This window comes from Plodia interpunctella, chromosome 8 (assembly GCF_027563975.2).
Source record: "Plodia interpunctella isolate USDA-ARS_2022_Savannah chromosome 8, ilPloInte3.2, whole genome shotgun sequence".
Taxonomy (NCBI): domain Eukaryota; kingdom Metazoa; phylum Arthropoda; class Insecta; order Lepidoptera; family Pyralidae; genus Plodia; species Plodia interpunctella.
The window spans coordinates 11,105,387-11,122,816 of NC_071301.1; the positions used below are offsets into that span (position 1 = coordinate 11,105,387).

A 17,430-nucleotide genomic window follows, 5' to 3' on the forward strand; every position below is an offset into this window, starting at 1 on the left:
GTCAGGGGGTTGTGTGAGGTCTATCTGCGAGGCCTCTAGTACCGAGACGTCCGCCAGATTCCTGGCATCGTCTATTTGGCCTCTTCTGGCTGCAGCTTGCGCGCCTTTTATGACCACTGCTCTTCGCAACCCTCCAGTCTTTGTTTTCTTTTTGGCTGACTGTGCCAGTGCCCAGCTTCTTCCCACTTCCATGGCGCCTTTTGGTGGGCTCTTGGTCACCTTTTTGGCCTTTTTGGGAGCGGAGGTTTTGGGTAGTTTGCTGGGCCCTGGCACAGCTCTCTTGTCCTTTTCTGTCGTGTGCTGTCCCGTAACCAGTGGCTGGCGTGTGATCGGCGAGATGGGGACCGCCGGTGCACCTGTCACTTCGCTGGAGGCGCCGCTGTTCTCGGCGCGGACTTGACAGTCAGCCGCTGGGGATGGGGACGACGACATCTCGGTTTTTTTTTTTTTTTTTACAAATTTAATCTATCTTAAACTATTTAAAATCTAATAAACTTAATATCTAAAACTTAATCTACCGCCAATGGTACTTGCCGCAGCTTGCCGCGAAGATGGTGGATGCGCGCTGGTGGTCGTGCTGCTTTGTTGGTTTTCCGGAGCTTTCTTCACTCCTCCGGTGTTCAGGTGTCCGCTTCCTCAATTCCGTCGGGGCCAATCTCTTGGAATTTCAGAGACGATTCTAATGAGCCGTCTCACTACTCTGTAGCTCCAAGGGTGTCGGAGATAGCCCTAGGGGGGTGAGGAAGCGACCACGGGGGGGAGGGGGCAGGTCTTTGTTGGGAACCGCAAGGCTTTGCGGTTTATGAAGAAGACCTGCGGGGATGTCCTTATGGGGCTAATTCCCGAAGTGTTCCCGGCTCCCGGTGTTCCCGATCCAAAATCCTGGACTCTGGTGGGGCCAAGTTGTAGATCTTCAGTTGCCCTTTCGTTTGAGCCCTCTCTCGGCTTCCTATCTTCAGCGGTTCCCGAGTTATAGCCAGAGGGGAAAAGTGCCTGAGGGGGGGGAGGGGCGAGGGGGGGGGGGGGGAGAAAAAGTTATTTTCGTCTGAAACGGATAGATCCGGCGTCAGACGAAAAAATTTTTGCGGGGGGGGTGCGGGGGTGAGGGGGAAGGAAAATGGAATACGGCTAGCCGGTTCCTGTGGGAAGATCACGTTCTCCCGAGTTGAACGAGTCCAATCTCGGGTGTCCTGTGACCTGGGAAAGGAGAGATCCCTCAGGGCAACTTTACACACCTGATGATGGGCTGGTCTGCAGGGGGGCGAGGTCTCGGAGCCCGCTTCGGAGTCTTCAGGTCCGTCGACAGTGGATCGCTGGCCGCAGAGATGACGCTCGTGACGTTACCTCTGAGCTTCGACGCGAGTTTGCCGAACGTCACGATAGGCAGCGGTCTCTCGGTTTGTATGGGGATTTTTAGATACGCGGGAGCTAATAACTCCCGTGTTTGTGGACCGATTTCGATGTTCCAAAATTTGGCTTTCACAGCTCGTCGGCGGCCACAAGATGATATAAAGATCTAAAAAATCCCACTTGCCTGAACCGAGTTATTCCTTCCTGGACTTCTCCTGCTTCTCCTCGGGAACTCTTTGGAGGTACGCACTTGCCCACACGAATCCTGGTGAGTCGGATACTTGGGAACACAATGAAAACACTTCGGGAGCACTAGCACACGAAAAACCAATTTTTTCGAATTTTTTGCGCGGAGCAGATGTTATTTGGGCGCTTGTAAGGCGAGTACTCCGGTTAGGTTAGGTTAGGTTAGGTTAGGTTAGGTTAGGTTAGGTTAGGTTAGGTTAGGTTAGGTTAGGTTAGGTTAGGTTAGGTTAGGTTAGGTTAGGTTAGGTTAGGTTAGGTTAGGTTAGGTTAGGTTAGGTTAGGTTAGGTTAGGTTAGGTTAGGTTAGGTTAGGTTAGGTTAGGTTAGGTTAGGTTAGGTTAGGTTAGGTTAGGTTAGGTTAGGTTAGGTTAGGTTAGGTTAGGTTAGGTTAGGTTAGGTTAGGTTAGGTTAGGTTAGGTTAGGTTAGGTTAGGTTAGGTTAGGTTAGGTTAGGTTAGGTTAGGTTAGGTTAGGTTAGGTTAGGTTAGGTTAGGTTAGGTTAGGTTAGGTTAGGTTAGGTTAGGTTAGGTTAGGTTAGGTTAGGTTAGGTTAGGTTAGGTTAGGTTAGGTTAGGTTAGGTTAGGTTAGGTTAGGTTAGGTTAGGTTAGGTTAGGTTAGGTTAGGTTAGGTTAGGTTAGGTTAGGTTAGGTTAGGTTAGGTTAGGTTAGGTTAGGTTAGGTTAGGTTAGGTTAGGTTAGGTTAGGTTAGGTTAGGTTAGGTTAGGTTAGGTTAGGTTAGGTTAGGTTAGGTTAGGTTAGGTTAGGTTAGGTTAGGTTAGGTTAGGTTAGGTTAGGTTAGGTTAGGTTAGGTTAGGTTAGGTTAGGTTAGGTTAGGTTAGGTTAGGTTAGGTTAGGTTAGGTTAGGTTAGGTTAGGTTAGGTTAGGTTAGGTTAGGTTAGGTTAGGTTAGGTTAGGTTAGGTTAGGTTAGGTTAGGTTAGGTTAGGTTAGGTTAGGTTAGGTTAGGTTAGGTTAGGTTAGGTTAGGTTAGGTTAGGTTAGGTTAGGTTAGGTTAGGTTAGGTTAGGTTAGGTTAGGTTAGGTTAGGTTAGGTTAGGTTAGGTTAGGTTAGGTTAGGTTAGGTTAGGTTAGGTTAGGTTAGGTTAGGTTAGGTTAGGTTAGGTTAGGTTAGGTTAGGTTAGGTTAGGTTAGGTTAGGTTAGGTTAGGTTAGGTTAGGTTAGGTTAGGTTAGGTTAGGTTAGGTTAGGTTAGGTTAGGTTAGGTTAGGTTAGGTTAGGTTAGGTTAGGTTAGGTTAGGTTAGGTTAGGTTAGGTTAGGTTAGGTTAGGTTAGGTTAGGTTAGGTTAGGTTAGGTTAGGTTAGGTTAGGTTAGGTTAGGTTAGGTTAGGTTAGGTTAGGTTAGGTTAGGTTAGGTTAGGTTAGGTTAGGTTAGGTTAGGTTAGGTTAGGTTAGGTTAGGTTAGGTTAGGTTAGGTTAGGTTAGGTTAGGTTAGGTTAGGTTAGGTTAGGTTAGGTTAGGTTAGGTTAGGTTAGGTTAGGTTAGGTTAGGTTAGGTTAGGTTAGGTTAGGTTAGGTTAGGTTAGGTTAGGTTAGGTTAGGTTAGGTTAGGTTAGGTTAGGTTAGGTTAGGTTAGGTTAGGTTAGGTTAGGTTAGGTTAGGTTAGGTTAGGTTAGGTTAGGTTAGGTTAGGTTAGGTTAGGTTAGGTTAGGTTAGGTTAGGTTAGGTTAGGTTAGGTTAGGTTAGGTTAGGTTAGGTTAGGTTAGGTTAGGTTAGGTTAGGTTAGGTTAGGTTAGGTTAGGTTAGGTTAGGTTAGGTTAGGTTAGGTTAGGTTAGGTTAGGTTAGGTTAGGTTAGGTTAGGTTAGGTTAGGTTAGGTTAGGTTAGGTTAGGTTAGGTTAGGTTAGGTTAGGTTAGGTTAGGTTAGGTTAGGTTAGGTTAGGTTAGGTTAGGTTAGGTTAGGTTAGGTTAGGTTAGGTTAGGTTAGGTTAGGTTAGGTTAGGTTAGGTTAGGTTAGGTTAGGTTAGGTTAGGTTAGGTTAGGTTAGGTTAGGTTAGGTTAGGTTAGGTTAGGTTAGGTTAGGTTAGGTTAGGTTAGGTTAGGTTAGGTTAGGTTAGGTTAGGTTAGGTTAGGTTAGGTTAGGTTAGGTTAGGTTAGGTTAGGTTAGGTTAGGTTAGGTTAGGTTAGGTTAGGTTAGGTTAGGTTAGGTTAGGTTAGGTTAGGTTAGGTTAGGTTAGGTTAGGTTAGGTTAGGTTAGGTTAGGTTAGGTTAGGTTAGGTTAGGTTAGGTTAGGTTAGGTTAGGTTAGGTTAGGTTAGGTTAGGTTAGGTTAGGTTAGGTTAGGTTAGGTTAGGTTAGGTTAGGTTAGGTTAGGTTAGGTTAGGTTAGGTTAGGTTAGGTTAGGTTAGGTTAGGTTAGGTTAGGTTAGGTTAGGTTAGGTTAGGTTAGGTTAGGTTAGGTTAGGTTAGGTTAGGTTAGGTTAGGTTAGGTTAGGTTAGGTTAGGTTAGGTTAGGTTAGGTTAGGTTAGGTTAGGTTAGGTTAGGTTAGGTTAGGTTAGGTTAGGTTAGGTTAGGTTAGGTTAGGTTAGGTTAGGTTGGGGTGCTAAGTGCGGGAAACCTCCTCGAGTGCCCATTCCCTTGAACGTTTACCTCTCTCTCTTAATCCTCTTGGATTCGGTTAGAGCGGTGGCTGACAAGGGATTTGGGACGGTGCACCCTGGGCGGCAGCCAACAACTCTCCGTTATGCGGGGTCTTGTTGGTTGTTGGCCAATATCCCGCTAACCAGCCACTCTCTCCTGTCTGAACAATCAGACAGTGAGCAGCAGATGTGGCTTGCGCGGCGTTCAGGTCTTGGACGTGGACCTGCGTCGGGCAACTCGTTACCCCAAATACTGGGGCCGAGGGTGCTGTGCTATTAAAAGCCAGCGCCGCGAGGAAGAAAACCTCATCAAAAATAACCCCAATCCCAAGGTCTAGCGTGCCGATGGGATGAATGGCGGGGGGGGAACCCCGTCCCGAGCGCTCACATGAGTGTAGGAGGAGTCAGGGACCTCACCCTGATCAAAAAAGGAAAATATGAAATGGCGAGTGACAAAAACTATTTACCCCAGGAGGGTACCAGCTTCGCTGGAGAATCCCTCTCTGCATCTTCGGATGTGGACAGCCTCACCGTATCTGGGGGGGGCATCAACCGCCATAGGGACGCAAGTCCCTCTCAACAATCAGTCCAGACGGACTCTGACAACGACAGCGACTCTAGTCTCCCAGAGGCTTTGCTGAACGAGGAGAACAGAGGTGGCAGGGGTAGTGCTCCCCTGAAAAGGAAAGCACCGGAAGTATCAGGAGCTATGGAACGAGGTCCTAAAATCAACACCGCCATCAGGGGCCGGCCTCGCACACCAGGTATGCGGCGCACACAAGGCGCAACTGAAGGCCGTAAACGCGCCACTGTAGTGGACGAGCACTTGGGGGTGGTCCGGGCTGCTGCCAACAGGGTGCTCGAAGAAGCCGATAAGTCCGGAAACCTCAAAGGGACGGTGTGGCGGGCCATGAAAGAGTCCTGCCAACAAATATTGGAAGCTGCCGAGAAAATCGAGGCCCAACAGGTGGAATCGGAAGCAGTTCGAATACTCACAGCGGACAATAAAAGGATGAGGGAACAGCTAGAACTTCTACAGAAGGAAACAAAGGCGCTCCGTACGGCCTACTCCGAAAAGGCGGCTGCGCCTTTAACCTCAGGGACGGGAATCACAAGGACCGAAATCCAAGAAGTCCTTGCGGACTTTAAGGAATCCTTAGAAAGGGACCTGTTTCTGAGATTGGGGGGCATGGTTACGGATCGGCTTAAGGAGGCTGAAAAAAGGGGCATTCTTGCTCCCGAGCCGATTATGCGCCCGCCCCTTACGACAGATAAGAGGCCAAATGAGGTTGAACGCCAAAACCATGAAGAGGAACGGCCAACAACACTAATGTCATCCGCAAGACCTGGACCAGCGGCGCGAAATACAACCCGTCGCAGGCCACAGCCGCAGGAGGAAGAGCCACAGCCTGGCCCCTCTCAGACAACTGAAGCTCCTCTGACCAACCAGGAGAAGGAAGGATGGGCCACTGTGGTGAAAAAGAAAAAAGGCAAGAGGGGAAAAGGCAAGGGGCACGGAAAAAATTCCCCCCCTGACAAGCTGAAACCCACCCAAGCCCAGGTCCGAACCCCCGGGGTGTCTGCGAAGCCGCCACCTAAGAAAATGTTCACCCCACCAAAGTCGTCGGCGGTGGTGGTAACCCTACGGCCGGAATCCAAAATGGATTACAAATCAGTTATGGCCAGGGTCACCACCCTTAAGCTACCGTCCATTGGGGTGGACCACGTGGCGGTAAGGAGAACTGCTACCGGGGCTCGCATTATTGAGATCCCCGGAGCTCACAGTGCGGTCTCCGCTGACACCCTGGCCGAAAAATTAAGGGAGATGGTGGGCGATGAAGCCCAAATATCACGGCCATATAAAACGGCACAAATAAAAATTTATGGCTTCGATGAGTCAGTGACCCAGGAGTCCCTAAAGGAAGCTGCAGCTGAAGCTGGAAACTGTCCACCGGGACAGATAAGGGTTGGCGCTATTCGCACGGCACCTGACCAGACCGGGGCGTCTATTCTAACTTGCCCTGTAGCAGCCGCCAACAATTTGATCAAAGCCGGACGCCTACTGGTCGGATGGTCGGCCGCCAAAATCAAGGGGCTCGAGGCCCTGCCCATGCGATGCTTCCGCTGCATGGGCTTGGGCCACACTAGGGCCCTCTGTCCGTCTCCGGTGGACAGATCCAATGTGTGCCACCGATGCGGCCAAACGGGCCACATGACGGTGGAATGTAGCGCCAAGGAGCCATGGTGTGCCGTGTGCCACGCCGCAAAGCTCCCGGCGGGGCACGTAATGGGGGGAAAGGCCTGCAACCCCCCACGCACCAGGGGTAAGACGGCCCTGGCTACGAGGGAGGTCTCGGAGGGTCGACTAATGGAACATTAATGCCAACACGACCCTCCCACCACCTGGAAGTTCTGCAGGCCAATGTCAACCACTGCGCCCGTGCCCAAGACCTCCTAGTCCAGCACGTGGCGGAGTGGGGCATTGGCGCTGCCATAGTGTCGGAACCCTATTACGTCCCCCCGCTTTCCAACTGGGCTGGCGACACTGAGGGGCTGGTGGCGGTTACTGCTCCCCAAATCGGAAACCACCCACCTCTCTCGAAAATTGTGAGTGGTAGAGGTTACGTGGCGGTGAGATGGGGAGTTATCGCAATAATTGCTGCATACTTCTCCCCCAACGAGCCGCTTCGTGACTTCGAAGACCTCCTTGAGAGAGTGGGTAGGACGATCGGGAGCATAGCGCCGACACCTGTCATGCTGATGGGAGACCTCAACGCGAAACACACGGCATGGGGTTCTCCCGTCGCCAGCCCAAGGGGGGAAGCCCTCTATGACTGGGCGGTGGGAGTGGGGCTTGAAGTCCTAAACCGGGGCAACGCCGCTACCTGTGTGCGGCGGAACGGGGAGTCGATAGTTGATGTGACGTTTGCGACCCCGGCCATTGCCGCGCGGGTGGCGAATTGGCGTGTCCTGGAGGATGTCGAGACCCTCTCCGACCATTTATATATAAGGACGACGGTCTCCAACATGCCCTGTTCCCAAATGCCCGGTCGGGACGAGGGGGGGCGGCAAGGGTTCCCCAGGTGGAATATGGCAAGTCTCGACAGGGACCTGGCTGAAGAGGCTGCCATGATTATCGAATGGAGAGAACCCACACCAAGCCGGTCCCTTGGTGTGGAGGAAAGGGCAATAGGCTTTCGCGTGTCACTCACTGAGGTGTGTGACGCATCCATGAGGAGGTCCGGCCCGTTGCCTGCAAAGGCGCGGGTTCACTGGTGGTCGGAGGACATTGCTGAACTCCGACGTCTCAGTAACCGCGCCCGTCGTAACTACACCCGATGCAGGCGGCGACGGAACTGGGTAGCTGGAGAGGAGGAGCGACTCCATGCTGCCCTCCAGGAGGCTAAAAAATCCCTGTCGATGGCAATCACTAAGGCTAAGGAGGAAGCCCACGAGGCGTTTCTGGCCACACTCGACAGGGACCCGTGGGGGAGGCCATATAGGGTAGTGCGCAACAAGATGCGCCACGCCCCCCCCACAGCCTCCTTAGAGCCGGATCTCCTTAATAGGATTGTCGAAGGCCTATTCCCAACGGCCCAAACATTCGTTCCTCCGAGAATGTCGGCCCCCGAGCGGGAGTCCATCACGACGGAAGTGCCACCGGTGACGACTGAGGAATTTGACCAGGGAGTAGCGCGCCTAATGGCCTGCAAAAAGGCCCCTGGCCCAGATGGCGTCCCTGGTCTGGTTCTACCGGTGGCCTTAAAACACCTGGGGAGCCGTCTCAGACAGCTCTTTGATGACTGTTTGTCATCAGGACGGTTCCCCAAACCGTGGAAGGAGGGCAAGCTCTGCCTACTCAGGAAGGAGAGCCGGCCCGAGGACTCCCCCTCGGGGTGGAGGCCCCTACTGATGCTGGATGAAACCGGGAAAATGCTAGAACGCATTGTGGCCAACCGGATCATCCAGCATCTGGAAAATGTCGGGCCCAACGTGTCGCACCGCCAGTACGGATTCAGAAAAGGGCGGTCGACCGTTGACGCGATAGGGGCCCTCCGAATATTCTCGGAGGACGCAATGGAACGGAAGGGAGGGGCCGTGGGTGTCTCGCTGGACATAGCGAATGCCTTCGGCTCCCTCCCATATGAGGTAATAGAGGAGGCACTCAAATACCATGGGGTGCCCCTCTACCTCAGGAACCTCGTAGGGCACTACCTTACTGAGAGGGTGGTGCTCTACGAGGACAGAGAAGGCGTAAAATCCAAGGCGATGACCTGCGGTGTTCCCCAGGGGTCTGTTCTAGGGCCTCTGCTATGGAACATCGGCTTCGACTGGGCCATCCGCGGGGCCCTGCTCCCCCGGATGACTGTCATCTGCTATGCAGATGACACGATGGTGGCCATCTGGGGAGAGAAGCTGGAGAGCACCCTCAGGGCAGCCGCAGTCGCAGCAGACCTGATGGTCACCCGCGTCAGGCTGCTGGGGCTCAGGGTGGCCCTCAACAAGTGTGAGGTCATCGCCTTCGGAAGCAGGGGATGGAAGCCGCCTGAGGGCGCGTCCATATCCATCGGTGGGGAACGAGTCCAGGTGAAACCGCATATCAAGTACCTAGGTATCATCCTGGACTCACGCTGGAACTTCCGGGAGCACTTCAAACGACTGGCTCCCCGGATAGTCGGTGCTGCGTCGGCCATGGGCCGGCTGCTGCCCAATGTTGGAGGGCCCAGTGCCCCGTGCCGCAAGCTATATGCGGGTGTAACCCGAAGCATGGCATTGTACGGGGCACCAATCTGGGCAGATAGGCTCTCCAAAGCCAACGTGGCCCAGCTGCGGAGGCCACAGAGAGTGGTGGCCAATCGCATAGCTCGGGCCTACGTAACGGTGGCATGGGCGGCGGCGTGTGCACTGGCTGGCACCCCACCGTGGGATATGGACGCTAAGGTTCAGGCGGAAGTATATTGGGAGCGGGCAAGGAGGCGAGCTGTGGGGGAAAGGCCCGCCCCAAGAGAATTAAGGACTGTCCGTCAGTTGGCCGTAGACAGGTTGAAAGAGCGATGGCGAGTAGAGCTGGAAAACTCCCCGTATGGTGTTCGAACCATCGGGGCGCTCCTCCCATCGCTCGAGGAATGGATGGAAAGAACGTACGGCCAACTGACGTACAGGATGACGCAGGTGATGACCGGACACGGGTGCTTCGGTCATTACCTGCACAGAATAGGAAAGGAGGAAACCCCGGTCTGTCATGAGTGTGGGGAGCCGGATGACACGGCCCAACACACTCTGGCAGACTGCGGGAAATGGACCGAGGAGAGGGTGGCCCTAGCAGTGGCCCTAGGAGGAGGAGGCCTGGATCTCTCGCTGCACAACGTCATCAGCAAGATGTTGAGCGGCGAGGGACGCTGGGATGCAGTATACTCCTTCTGCGAAACGGTAATGTCGCAGAAGGAGGCTGCTGAAAGGGAGCGCGAGGCACGAGCGCATGCCCCTCCCCATCGGCGAGGACGAAGAGGCAGGCGGCGGGCACAATATGCCCGTCGTCTGCTAGGATAGTGCCGTGAGGCAACGCCGGGGGGCGTCGTGGTAGAATGTTCGCGATCCCATGGCGCCCCCAATAACGGCCGGTGCGGAAACGCCGCAGGGGGGTTTAGTGGGTAGTCCGGGCTAGGCCTGGGAGTCCCACACTCCCCGGGAACAGTGTCCCCGGGGGCCGGTGCCTAAATGCATTCCCCCCTGCGAAAACAAAAAAAAAAAAAAAAAAAAAAAAAAAAAAAAAAAAAAAAAAAAAGGTTAGGTTAGGTTAGGTTAGGTTAGGTTAGGTTAGGTTAGGTTAGGTTAGGTTAGGTTAGGTTAGGTTAGGTTAGGTTAGGTTAGGTTAGGTTAGGTTAGGTTAGGTTAGGTTAGGTTAGCGGCGGCTGACAAGTTATTGGGCTGGTGCACCCTGGGCGACGGTTAATAACTCCCCGTTTAGGGGTCTTGTTAGCCGTTGGCAAATGTCCTGGCAACTGGTGGTGGGTTACCCATGTCGGGTAACCCAGGTTGGAGAGCCAATTGGCTCAGTGGCTGTGAGAGAAGAGGGCTAAGCCCTCTACTCTTACAGCCGTGGTAGGGGTCGCGGGGGAAGAGGAGGGGTTGGTATTACGGTGCGCCGCTCTCCCTATCCTCCGCGACCAGGCGCGGCCATGGCGCAAACATGGTGGTCGGTGGGGCCGCAGAGGAGGAGGACTGCCGGTATTACGGTGCGCCGCTGTCCCTATCCTCTGCGGCCGAATGAGGCGCGGCCATGGCGCAGGCATGGTGGTCGGTGGGGCCGCAGAGGAGGAGGACTGCCGGTATTACGGTGCGCCGCTGTCCCTATCCTCTGCGGCCGAATAAGACGGAGAGCCGCTGCCTCCGGTCTGCTTCCGGACTGGATGGCGTGCGGCTCGCCTTGGTGGTTGGGGGCGCGCCTGCGGGCGCCCCCCTGAATCGGTGGGACAAGGGTCCCACCCGGCGGCAGGGGTCCTCCAGATGTCGGAGGGCCCCTGAGAGTGGAGAGTCCGGTCTCTGGTGATAGAGACCGGCCAGTCGCTGAGGCGCCTTGTGCTAGTTAGATCCGAGGCGCCTCTTTGTAAAGCGGCCGATGGCATCCGCAGGGGTTTAGTGGGTAGTCTGGGCCGATTAGCTGCCCAGGAGTCCCACACTCAGTGCGTAAATGCATTCCCCTGCGAAAACAAAAAAAAAAAAAAAAAAAAAAAAAAGGTTAGGTTAGGTTAGGTTAGGTTAGGTTAGGTTAGGTTAGGTTAGGTTAGGTTAGGTTAGGTTTTGGGTGGACGCCCTTGCCGCGGAGAATAAGCGCCTTCTCCGGCAGGCGCAGAAGGTGATCGCGGTAAGGGCGATACGGGGGTACCGTACAGTGGCGTTCTCTGCGGCCACAGCCCTCGCGGGCGACCCGCCGTGGGAGTTGGTGGCGGAGGTGCTCGCCGAGGTTTACCACTTTGTGGCGAACAGGAGGGAAATCGGCGAGCACCCCTCGCCTGAGATGGTCCGGCGGGTCCGCTTGCGAGGGCAAGCGGAACTCATGCGGAGGTGGGAGGCAGACCTGGCGCGGGCAACGTACGGTGTACGCACAGTGGAGGCCCTGCGCCAGGTCCTGGAGAGATGGATGTTGAGGCGGCGCAAGCCTCTCACCTTCCGCATGACGCAGGTGCTCACCGGGCATGGCTGCTTCGGTGAGTACTTGCACCGCGTGGCCCAGCGGGAGACCGAGCCGGTCTGCCACGATTGTGGCGAGGCTCGGGACACTGCTCAACATGTTCTAGAGCAGTGTCCCAGGTGGAGTCGGCAGCGCCACGATCTGGTGGCAGTGCTCGGTGGAGTGGATCTGTCGCTCCCGAGTGTCGTCAATGCGATGCTCGGGAGTGACGGAGCCTGGGCGGCAGTGGCCTCCTTCTGTGAGACTGTTATGTCACAGAGGGAGGCCGAGGAAAGGAACCGCGAGGACCACCCCCTCGCGGAGCCGATCCGCAGAAGGCGGACGGGGGTGCGACGCAGGCGCTACCTTGCGCGCCTGCAGGCGCCCCCCTAAATCGGTGGGACTAGTCCCACCCGACGGCAGGGGTCCACCAGGTGTCGGTGGGCCCCTGAGAATGGTGAGTCCGGTCTCTGGCGAAAGAGACCGGCCAGTCGCTGAGGCGTCTTGTGTTAGATAGATCCGAGGCGCCTCCCTGTAAAGCGGCCGATGGCACCCGCAGGGGTTTAGTGGGTAGTCTGGGCTGGATAGCGGCCCAGGAGTCCCACACTCAGTGCGTAAATGCATTCCCCTGCGAAAACAAAAAAAAAAAAAAAAAAAAAAAAAAGGTTAGGTTAGGTTAGGTTAGGTTAGGTTAGGTTGGGGTGCTACTGGGGTGCTACTGTCAGGAAACCTCCACGTTGGCTCGATGATTTGAAGGTTTGCTTCTGTCACTTGATCTTTGATTCGGTGATAGCGGCGGCTGACAAGTTATTGGGCTGGTGCACCCTGGGCGACGGTTAATAACTCCCCGTTTAGGGGTCTTGTTAGCCGTTGGCAAATGTCCTGGCAACTGGTGGCGGGTTACCCATGTCGGGTAACCCAGGTTGGAGAGCCAATTGGCTCAGTGGCTGTGAGAGAAGGGGGCTAAGCCCTCTACTCTTACAGCCGTGGTAGGGGTCGCGGGGGAAGAGGAGGGGTTGGTATTACGGTGCGCCGCTCTCCCTATCCTCCGCGACCAGGCGCGGCCATGGCGCAAACATGGTGGTCGGTGGGGCCGCAGAGGAGGAGGACTGCCGGTATCACGGTGCGCCGCTGTCCCTATCCTCTGCGGCCGAATGAGGCGCGGCCATGGCGCAGACATGGTGGTCGGTGGGGCCGCAGAGGAGGAGGACTGCCGGTATTACGGTGCGCCGCTGTCCCTATCCTCTGCGGCCGAATAAGACGGAGAGCCGCTGCCTCCGGTCTGCTTCCGGACTGGATGGCGTGCGGCTCGCCTTGGTGGTTGGGGGCGCGCCTGCGGGCGCCCCCCCTGAATTGGTGGGACAGAGGTCCCACCCGGCGGCAGGGGTCCTCCAGATGTCGGAGGGCCCCTGAGAGTGGAGAGTCCGGTCTCTGGTGAAAGAGACCGGCCAGTCGCTGAGGCGCCTTGTGCTAGTTAGATCCGAGGCGCCTCTTTGTAAAGCGGCCGATGGCATCCGCAGGGGTTTAGTGGGTAGTCTGGGCCGATTAGCTGCCCAGGAGTCCCACACTCAGTGCGTAAATGCATTCCCCTGCGAAAACAAAAAAAAAAAAAAAAAAAAAAAGGTTGGGGTGCTACTGTCAGGAAACCTCCACGTTGGCTCGATGATTTGAAGGTTTGCTTCTGTCACTTGATCTTTGATTCGGTGATAGCGGCGGCTGACAAGTTATTGGGCTGGTGCACCCTGGGCGACGGTTAATAACTCCCCGTTTAGGGGTCTTGTTAGCCGTTGGCAAATGTCCTGGCAACTGGTGGTGGGTTACCCATGTCGGGTAACCCAGGTTGGAGAGCCAATTGGCTCAGTGGCTGTGAGAGAAGGGGGCTAAGCCCTCTACTCTTACAGCCGTGGTAGGGGTCGCGGGGGAGGAGGAGGGGTTGGTATTACGGTGCGCCGCTCTCCCCATCCTCCGCGACCAGGCGCGGCCATGGCGCAAACATGGTGGTTGGTGGGGCCGCAGAGGAGGAGGACTGCCGGTATTACGGTGCGCCGCTGTCCCTATCCTCTGCGGCCGAATGAGGCGCGGCCATGGCGCAGGCATGGTGGTCGGTGGGGCCGCAGAGGAGGAGGACTGCCGGTATTACGGTGCGCCGCTGTCCCTATCCTCTGCGGCCGAATAAGACGGAGAGCCGCTGCCTCCGGTCTGCTTCCGGACTGGATGGCGTGCGGCTCGCCTTGGTGGTTGGGGGCGCGCCTGCGGGCGCCCCCCCTGAATCGGTGGGACAGAGGTCCCACCCGGCGGCAGGGGTCCTCCAGATGTCGGAGGGCCCCTGAGAGTGGAGAGTCCGGTCTCTGGTGAAAGAGACCGGCCAGTCGCTGAGGCGCCTTGTGCTAGTTAGATCCGAGGCGCCTCTTTGTAAAGCGGCCGATGGCATCCGCAGGGGTTTAGTGGGTAGTCTGGGCCGTTTGCCCAGGAGTCCCACACTCAGTGCGTAAATGCATTCCCCTGCGAAAACAAAAAAAAAAAAAAAAAAAAAAAAAAAAAAAAAAAAAAAAAAAAAAGGTTAGGTTAGGTTAGGTTAGGTTAGGTTAGGTTAGGTTAGGTTAGGTTGGTATGCAGTGGCCTCCTTCTGTGAGACTGTTATGTCACAGAGGGAGGCCGAGGAAAGGAACCGCGAGGACCACCCCCTCGCGGAGCCGATCCGCAGAAGGCGGACGGGGGTGCGACGCAGGCGCTACCTTGCGCGCCTGCAGGCGCCCCCCTAAATCGGTGGGACTAGTCCCACCCGACGGCAGGGGTCCACCAGGTGTCGGTGGGCCCCTGAGAATGGTGAGTCCGGTCTCTGGCGAAAGAGACCGGCCAGTCGCTGAGGCGTCTTGTGTTAGATAGATCCGAGGCGCCTCCCTGTAAAGCGGCCGATGGCACCCGCAGGGGTTTAGTGGGTAGTCTGGGCTGGATAGCGGCCCAGGAGTCCCACACTCAGTGCGTAAATGCATTCCCCTGCGAAAACAAAAAAAAAAAAAAAAAAAAAAAAAAAAAAAAAAAAAAAAAAAAAAAGGTTAGGTTGGTATTAAGTGCGCTGAGGCTGTGTTGAGTGCAATTTGAGGTGTCTTGGTGGTTTTTGGCATCAAGAGTTTTCTTTTGGTTTTGTTTTTGACGGGTTCAGTGTCTTGGCTCCTTGTGGAGTTGAGGCACTGGCAGGATCCTATTCTTTTTTGCAAAAAGTAAGGTTGTGCTGTGGACCACAGCTACCAGACCGCTGGTGCGGGGTAGCTCAACTTTTTGCAACCAGGCAGGGGCCAATTGCTGCCCCCTGTCTGTGGATTTTGCCTTGTTTTTGCCCCTTTAGGGGCCAATTTTGTCTGACTTGGTCACTTCTGGCCCAACATGGGTAGGAACGTGGCCAAAGCTTCGAGGGGAAGGTCTCTGACCCCAAGGGGGAAGAGATCAAACGGGGGGAATAAAGAGGAGGGGATGAGTGTGGGGGAGAGCGAGAAGACGGCGATTAGTCGATCGGAGTCGCTCTACTTTTCCGACGCCGACTCGGACGGGTCAGTCTGGCTCCCGGATGTTAAGCTAGGCGGGAAGCAGCGGGGTCAAGCCCCAAAGAGGAAAGCTTCGGAGGATGTTGAGGAGGCTGAAAGGGCCTCCAATAAGCTTTCCTCTGTCACGAGGGGCCGGGCTGCTCGTCGGGGATCCTATTCCGGGACGGCCGAGGCAAGGGAGAGGCTCCGCGATCTTTCGGCGGACTACGCCGAATTTGAACGCGAGCTGGACAGGGCTGGTACCAGCAAGTTTTTGAAGGCCAGCGAGGAGGGCGGAAAAAGGTGCCTCGTGGACGAGCACCTTGAGGTGGTGAGGGCGGCTGCCCAGAAGGTGTTGGCGGAGGCCGGAAAGTCCGGCAACCTGAAGGGGACGGCATGGCGGGCCATGAATGAGGCCTGCCATGATATAATCGTGGCAGCGGGCAAAATTGAGGCCCAGTGCGAGGAGTCGGAGGCTGTCCGCATTCTCAGAGCGGACAATAAGAGAATGCGGGAGCAGCTTTCGCTCCTCCAGCAGGAGACGAAGGCCCTGCGCACGGCCTTTGCCGAGCGCACGTCGTCGGTGCTGAACGAGGCCCATCCAGCGGCGGGAGCCCCCTCGCTTGAGGACATCAGGGGACTCCTTTCCGAATGGAAGGAGTCCTTTGAGAGGGACATATTCCTCAGGCTGGGGGGTATGGTGAATGACCGCCTCAAGGAGGCGGAGAAGAGGGGCATCCTGGCCCCGGAACCGATCGTTCGGCCGCCACTCGCAGCCGACGAGAGGAGGAAGGAGGCCCCACCTGGAACACCGGCCCCAGGAACGGGACGGAGCTACGCTGGTGCAGCTGCGGGGGCTACTCTCATGCCCCCAGCACGACCTGGGCCTGCACCCAAAGCCGCCCCGGCTAAAAAGCAGCCCAAACAAGCGACGGTGCAGGCCCAGGCGCCTGCCGAGGTACCTGCCGTTGTACCTCCGCCTCAGGAAGGTGAACAGGGGTGGGCTGAGGTGGTTAGAAGGGGGAAAAAGAAGGGGAACAAACCCTCCCCTTCTGCCCAGCCTGAGCCTACCCCAGTGAAGGCCCCCAAGGCGAGCGCACAGCCGCCTAAAAAGATTAGGTTCACCCCACCTAAGACTTCGGCGGTGGTGGTGACCCTCAAGCCGGAATCCAAAATGGATTACCGAGCGGTGATAACGAGGGCCACCACCATCGACCTTTCGTCGATAGGGGTGGACCATGTGTCGGCTGTGCGTGGCACGGCAACGGGGGCTCGTATAATTGAAATACCCGGAGCTAACAGCGGGGCTGCAGCGGACAGCCTCGCGGAGAAGCTCCGGGAGGTCATTGGAGGAGAAGCGGAGGTGACGAGGCCGTTTAAAGCGGCACAAATCAGGGTCTCTGGCCTTGATGAGGGAGTAACGCCGGAGGCCCTAAAAGAGGCCACAGCGAGGGCGGGAAAATGTCTACCGGGACAAGTCAGGGTGGGAAATATTCGCATGGCGCCGGATATGACGGCGTCGGTGATCATCACCTGCCCTGTGGCGGCTGCCAACGCCCTCATAGACGAGGGGCGTCTCCTTGTTGGTTGGACGGCCGCCAAGGTCAGGGGGCTGGAGGCCTTGCCCATGCGGTGTTTCCGGTGCATGGGCATTGGCCACACTAGAGCCCTCTGCCCGTCCCCGGTGGACAGGTCCGAGTTATGCCATCGCTGTGGCAAAGCGGGGCACGTCTCGTCCGCGTGCGAGGCCAGTGAACCCTGGTGCGCGGTGTGCTTTGCGCACAAGTTGGTCGCCAAACACGTTATGGGCGGCCCCTCGTGCAATCCGCCGCGCACACGGGGCAAACTGGCCCCCCCAAACAAGGGAACCCCTGAGGGCACCACGATGGAGCACTAATGCCAGGCGGGTTTCCGCAACAGGCAGAGGTGCTGCAGGCCAACATTAACCACTGCGCCCGTGCACAGGACCTCCTAGTCCAGCACGTGGCGGAGTGGGCCATTGGTGCTGCCGTCGTGGTGGAACCGTATTGTGTCCCCCCCCTTCCTACTTGGATCGGAGACACGGACGGGCTGGTGGCAATTACCTCTCCCCGAACTGGGGATCGCCCACCTCTCTCGAGAATTGATAGCGGTCCGGGATACGCGGCGGCAAAATGGGGGGAGTTTGCCATAGTTGCGGCATACTTCTCCCCCAATAGGCCGCTGCGTGCCTTCGAGGACTTTCTCGAGAGGGTGGGTGAGGTAATGGGGAGAGCGGCACCAGCACCGGTGCTACTGATGGGAGACCTCAACGCCAAGCACTCGGCTTGGGGCTCTCCTGTCGACGATCCGAGGGGTGAGGCCCTGTACGATTGGGCTGTGGGATTGGGGCTTGAAGTCCTAAACCGGGGCAACGTCGACACATGCGTGCGGCGGAACGGGGCGTCGATTGTCGACATATCCTTCGCGAGCCCCGTCATTGCCGCGCGTGTCGTGGACTGGCGTGTCCTGGAGGACGTGGAGACCCTCTCGGACCACAGGTACATCCGAATGGGGGTCTCCAACAGGCCCCAGCA

The 17,430-nt window shown here is 56.2% G+C and overlaps 2 protein-coding genes across 2 annotated transcripts; both read left to right on the top strand.

The window, feature by feature from the left end:
• The first annotated feature begins 1,241 nt into the window (after positions 1-1,241).
• LOC128672175 (uncharacterized) lies at positions 1,242-6,563 on the top strand. The gene is made up of 2 exons (XM_053749123.1): positions 1,242-1,389; positions 4,516-6,563. Exons 1-2 carry the CDS (start codon positions 1,242-1,244, stop codon positions 6,561-6,563), a joined length of 2,196 nt encoding a protein of 731 aa, XP_053605098.1.
• Positions 6,564-14,738: 8,175 nt separating this feature from the next.
• Positions 14,739-16,772, top strand: LOC128672176 (uncharacterized). The gene has a single exon (XM_053749124.1). It carries the CDS (start codon positions 14,739-14,741, stop codon positions 16,770-16,772), a length of 2,034 nt encoding a protein of 677 aa, XP_053605099.1.
• Positions 16,773-17,430: the final 658 nt, after the last annotated feature.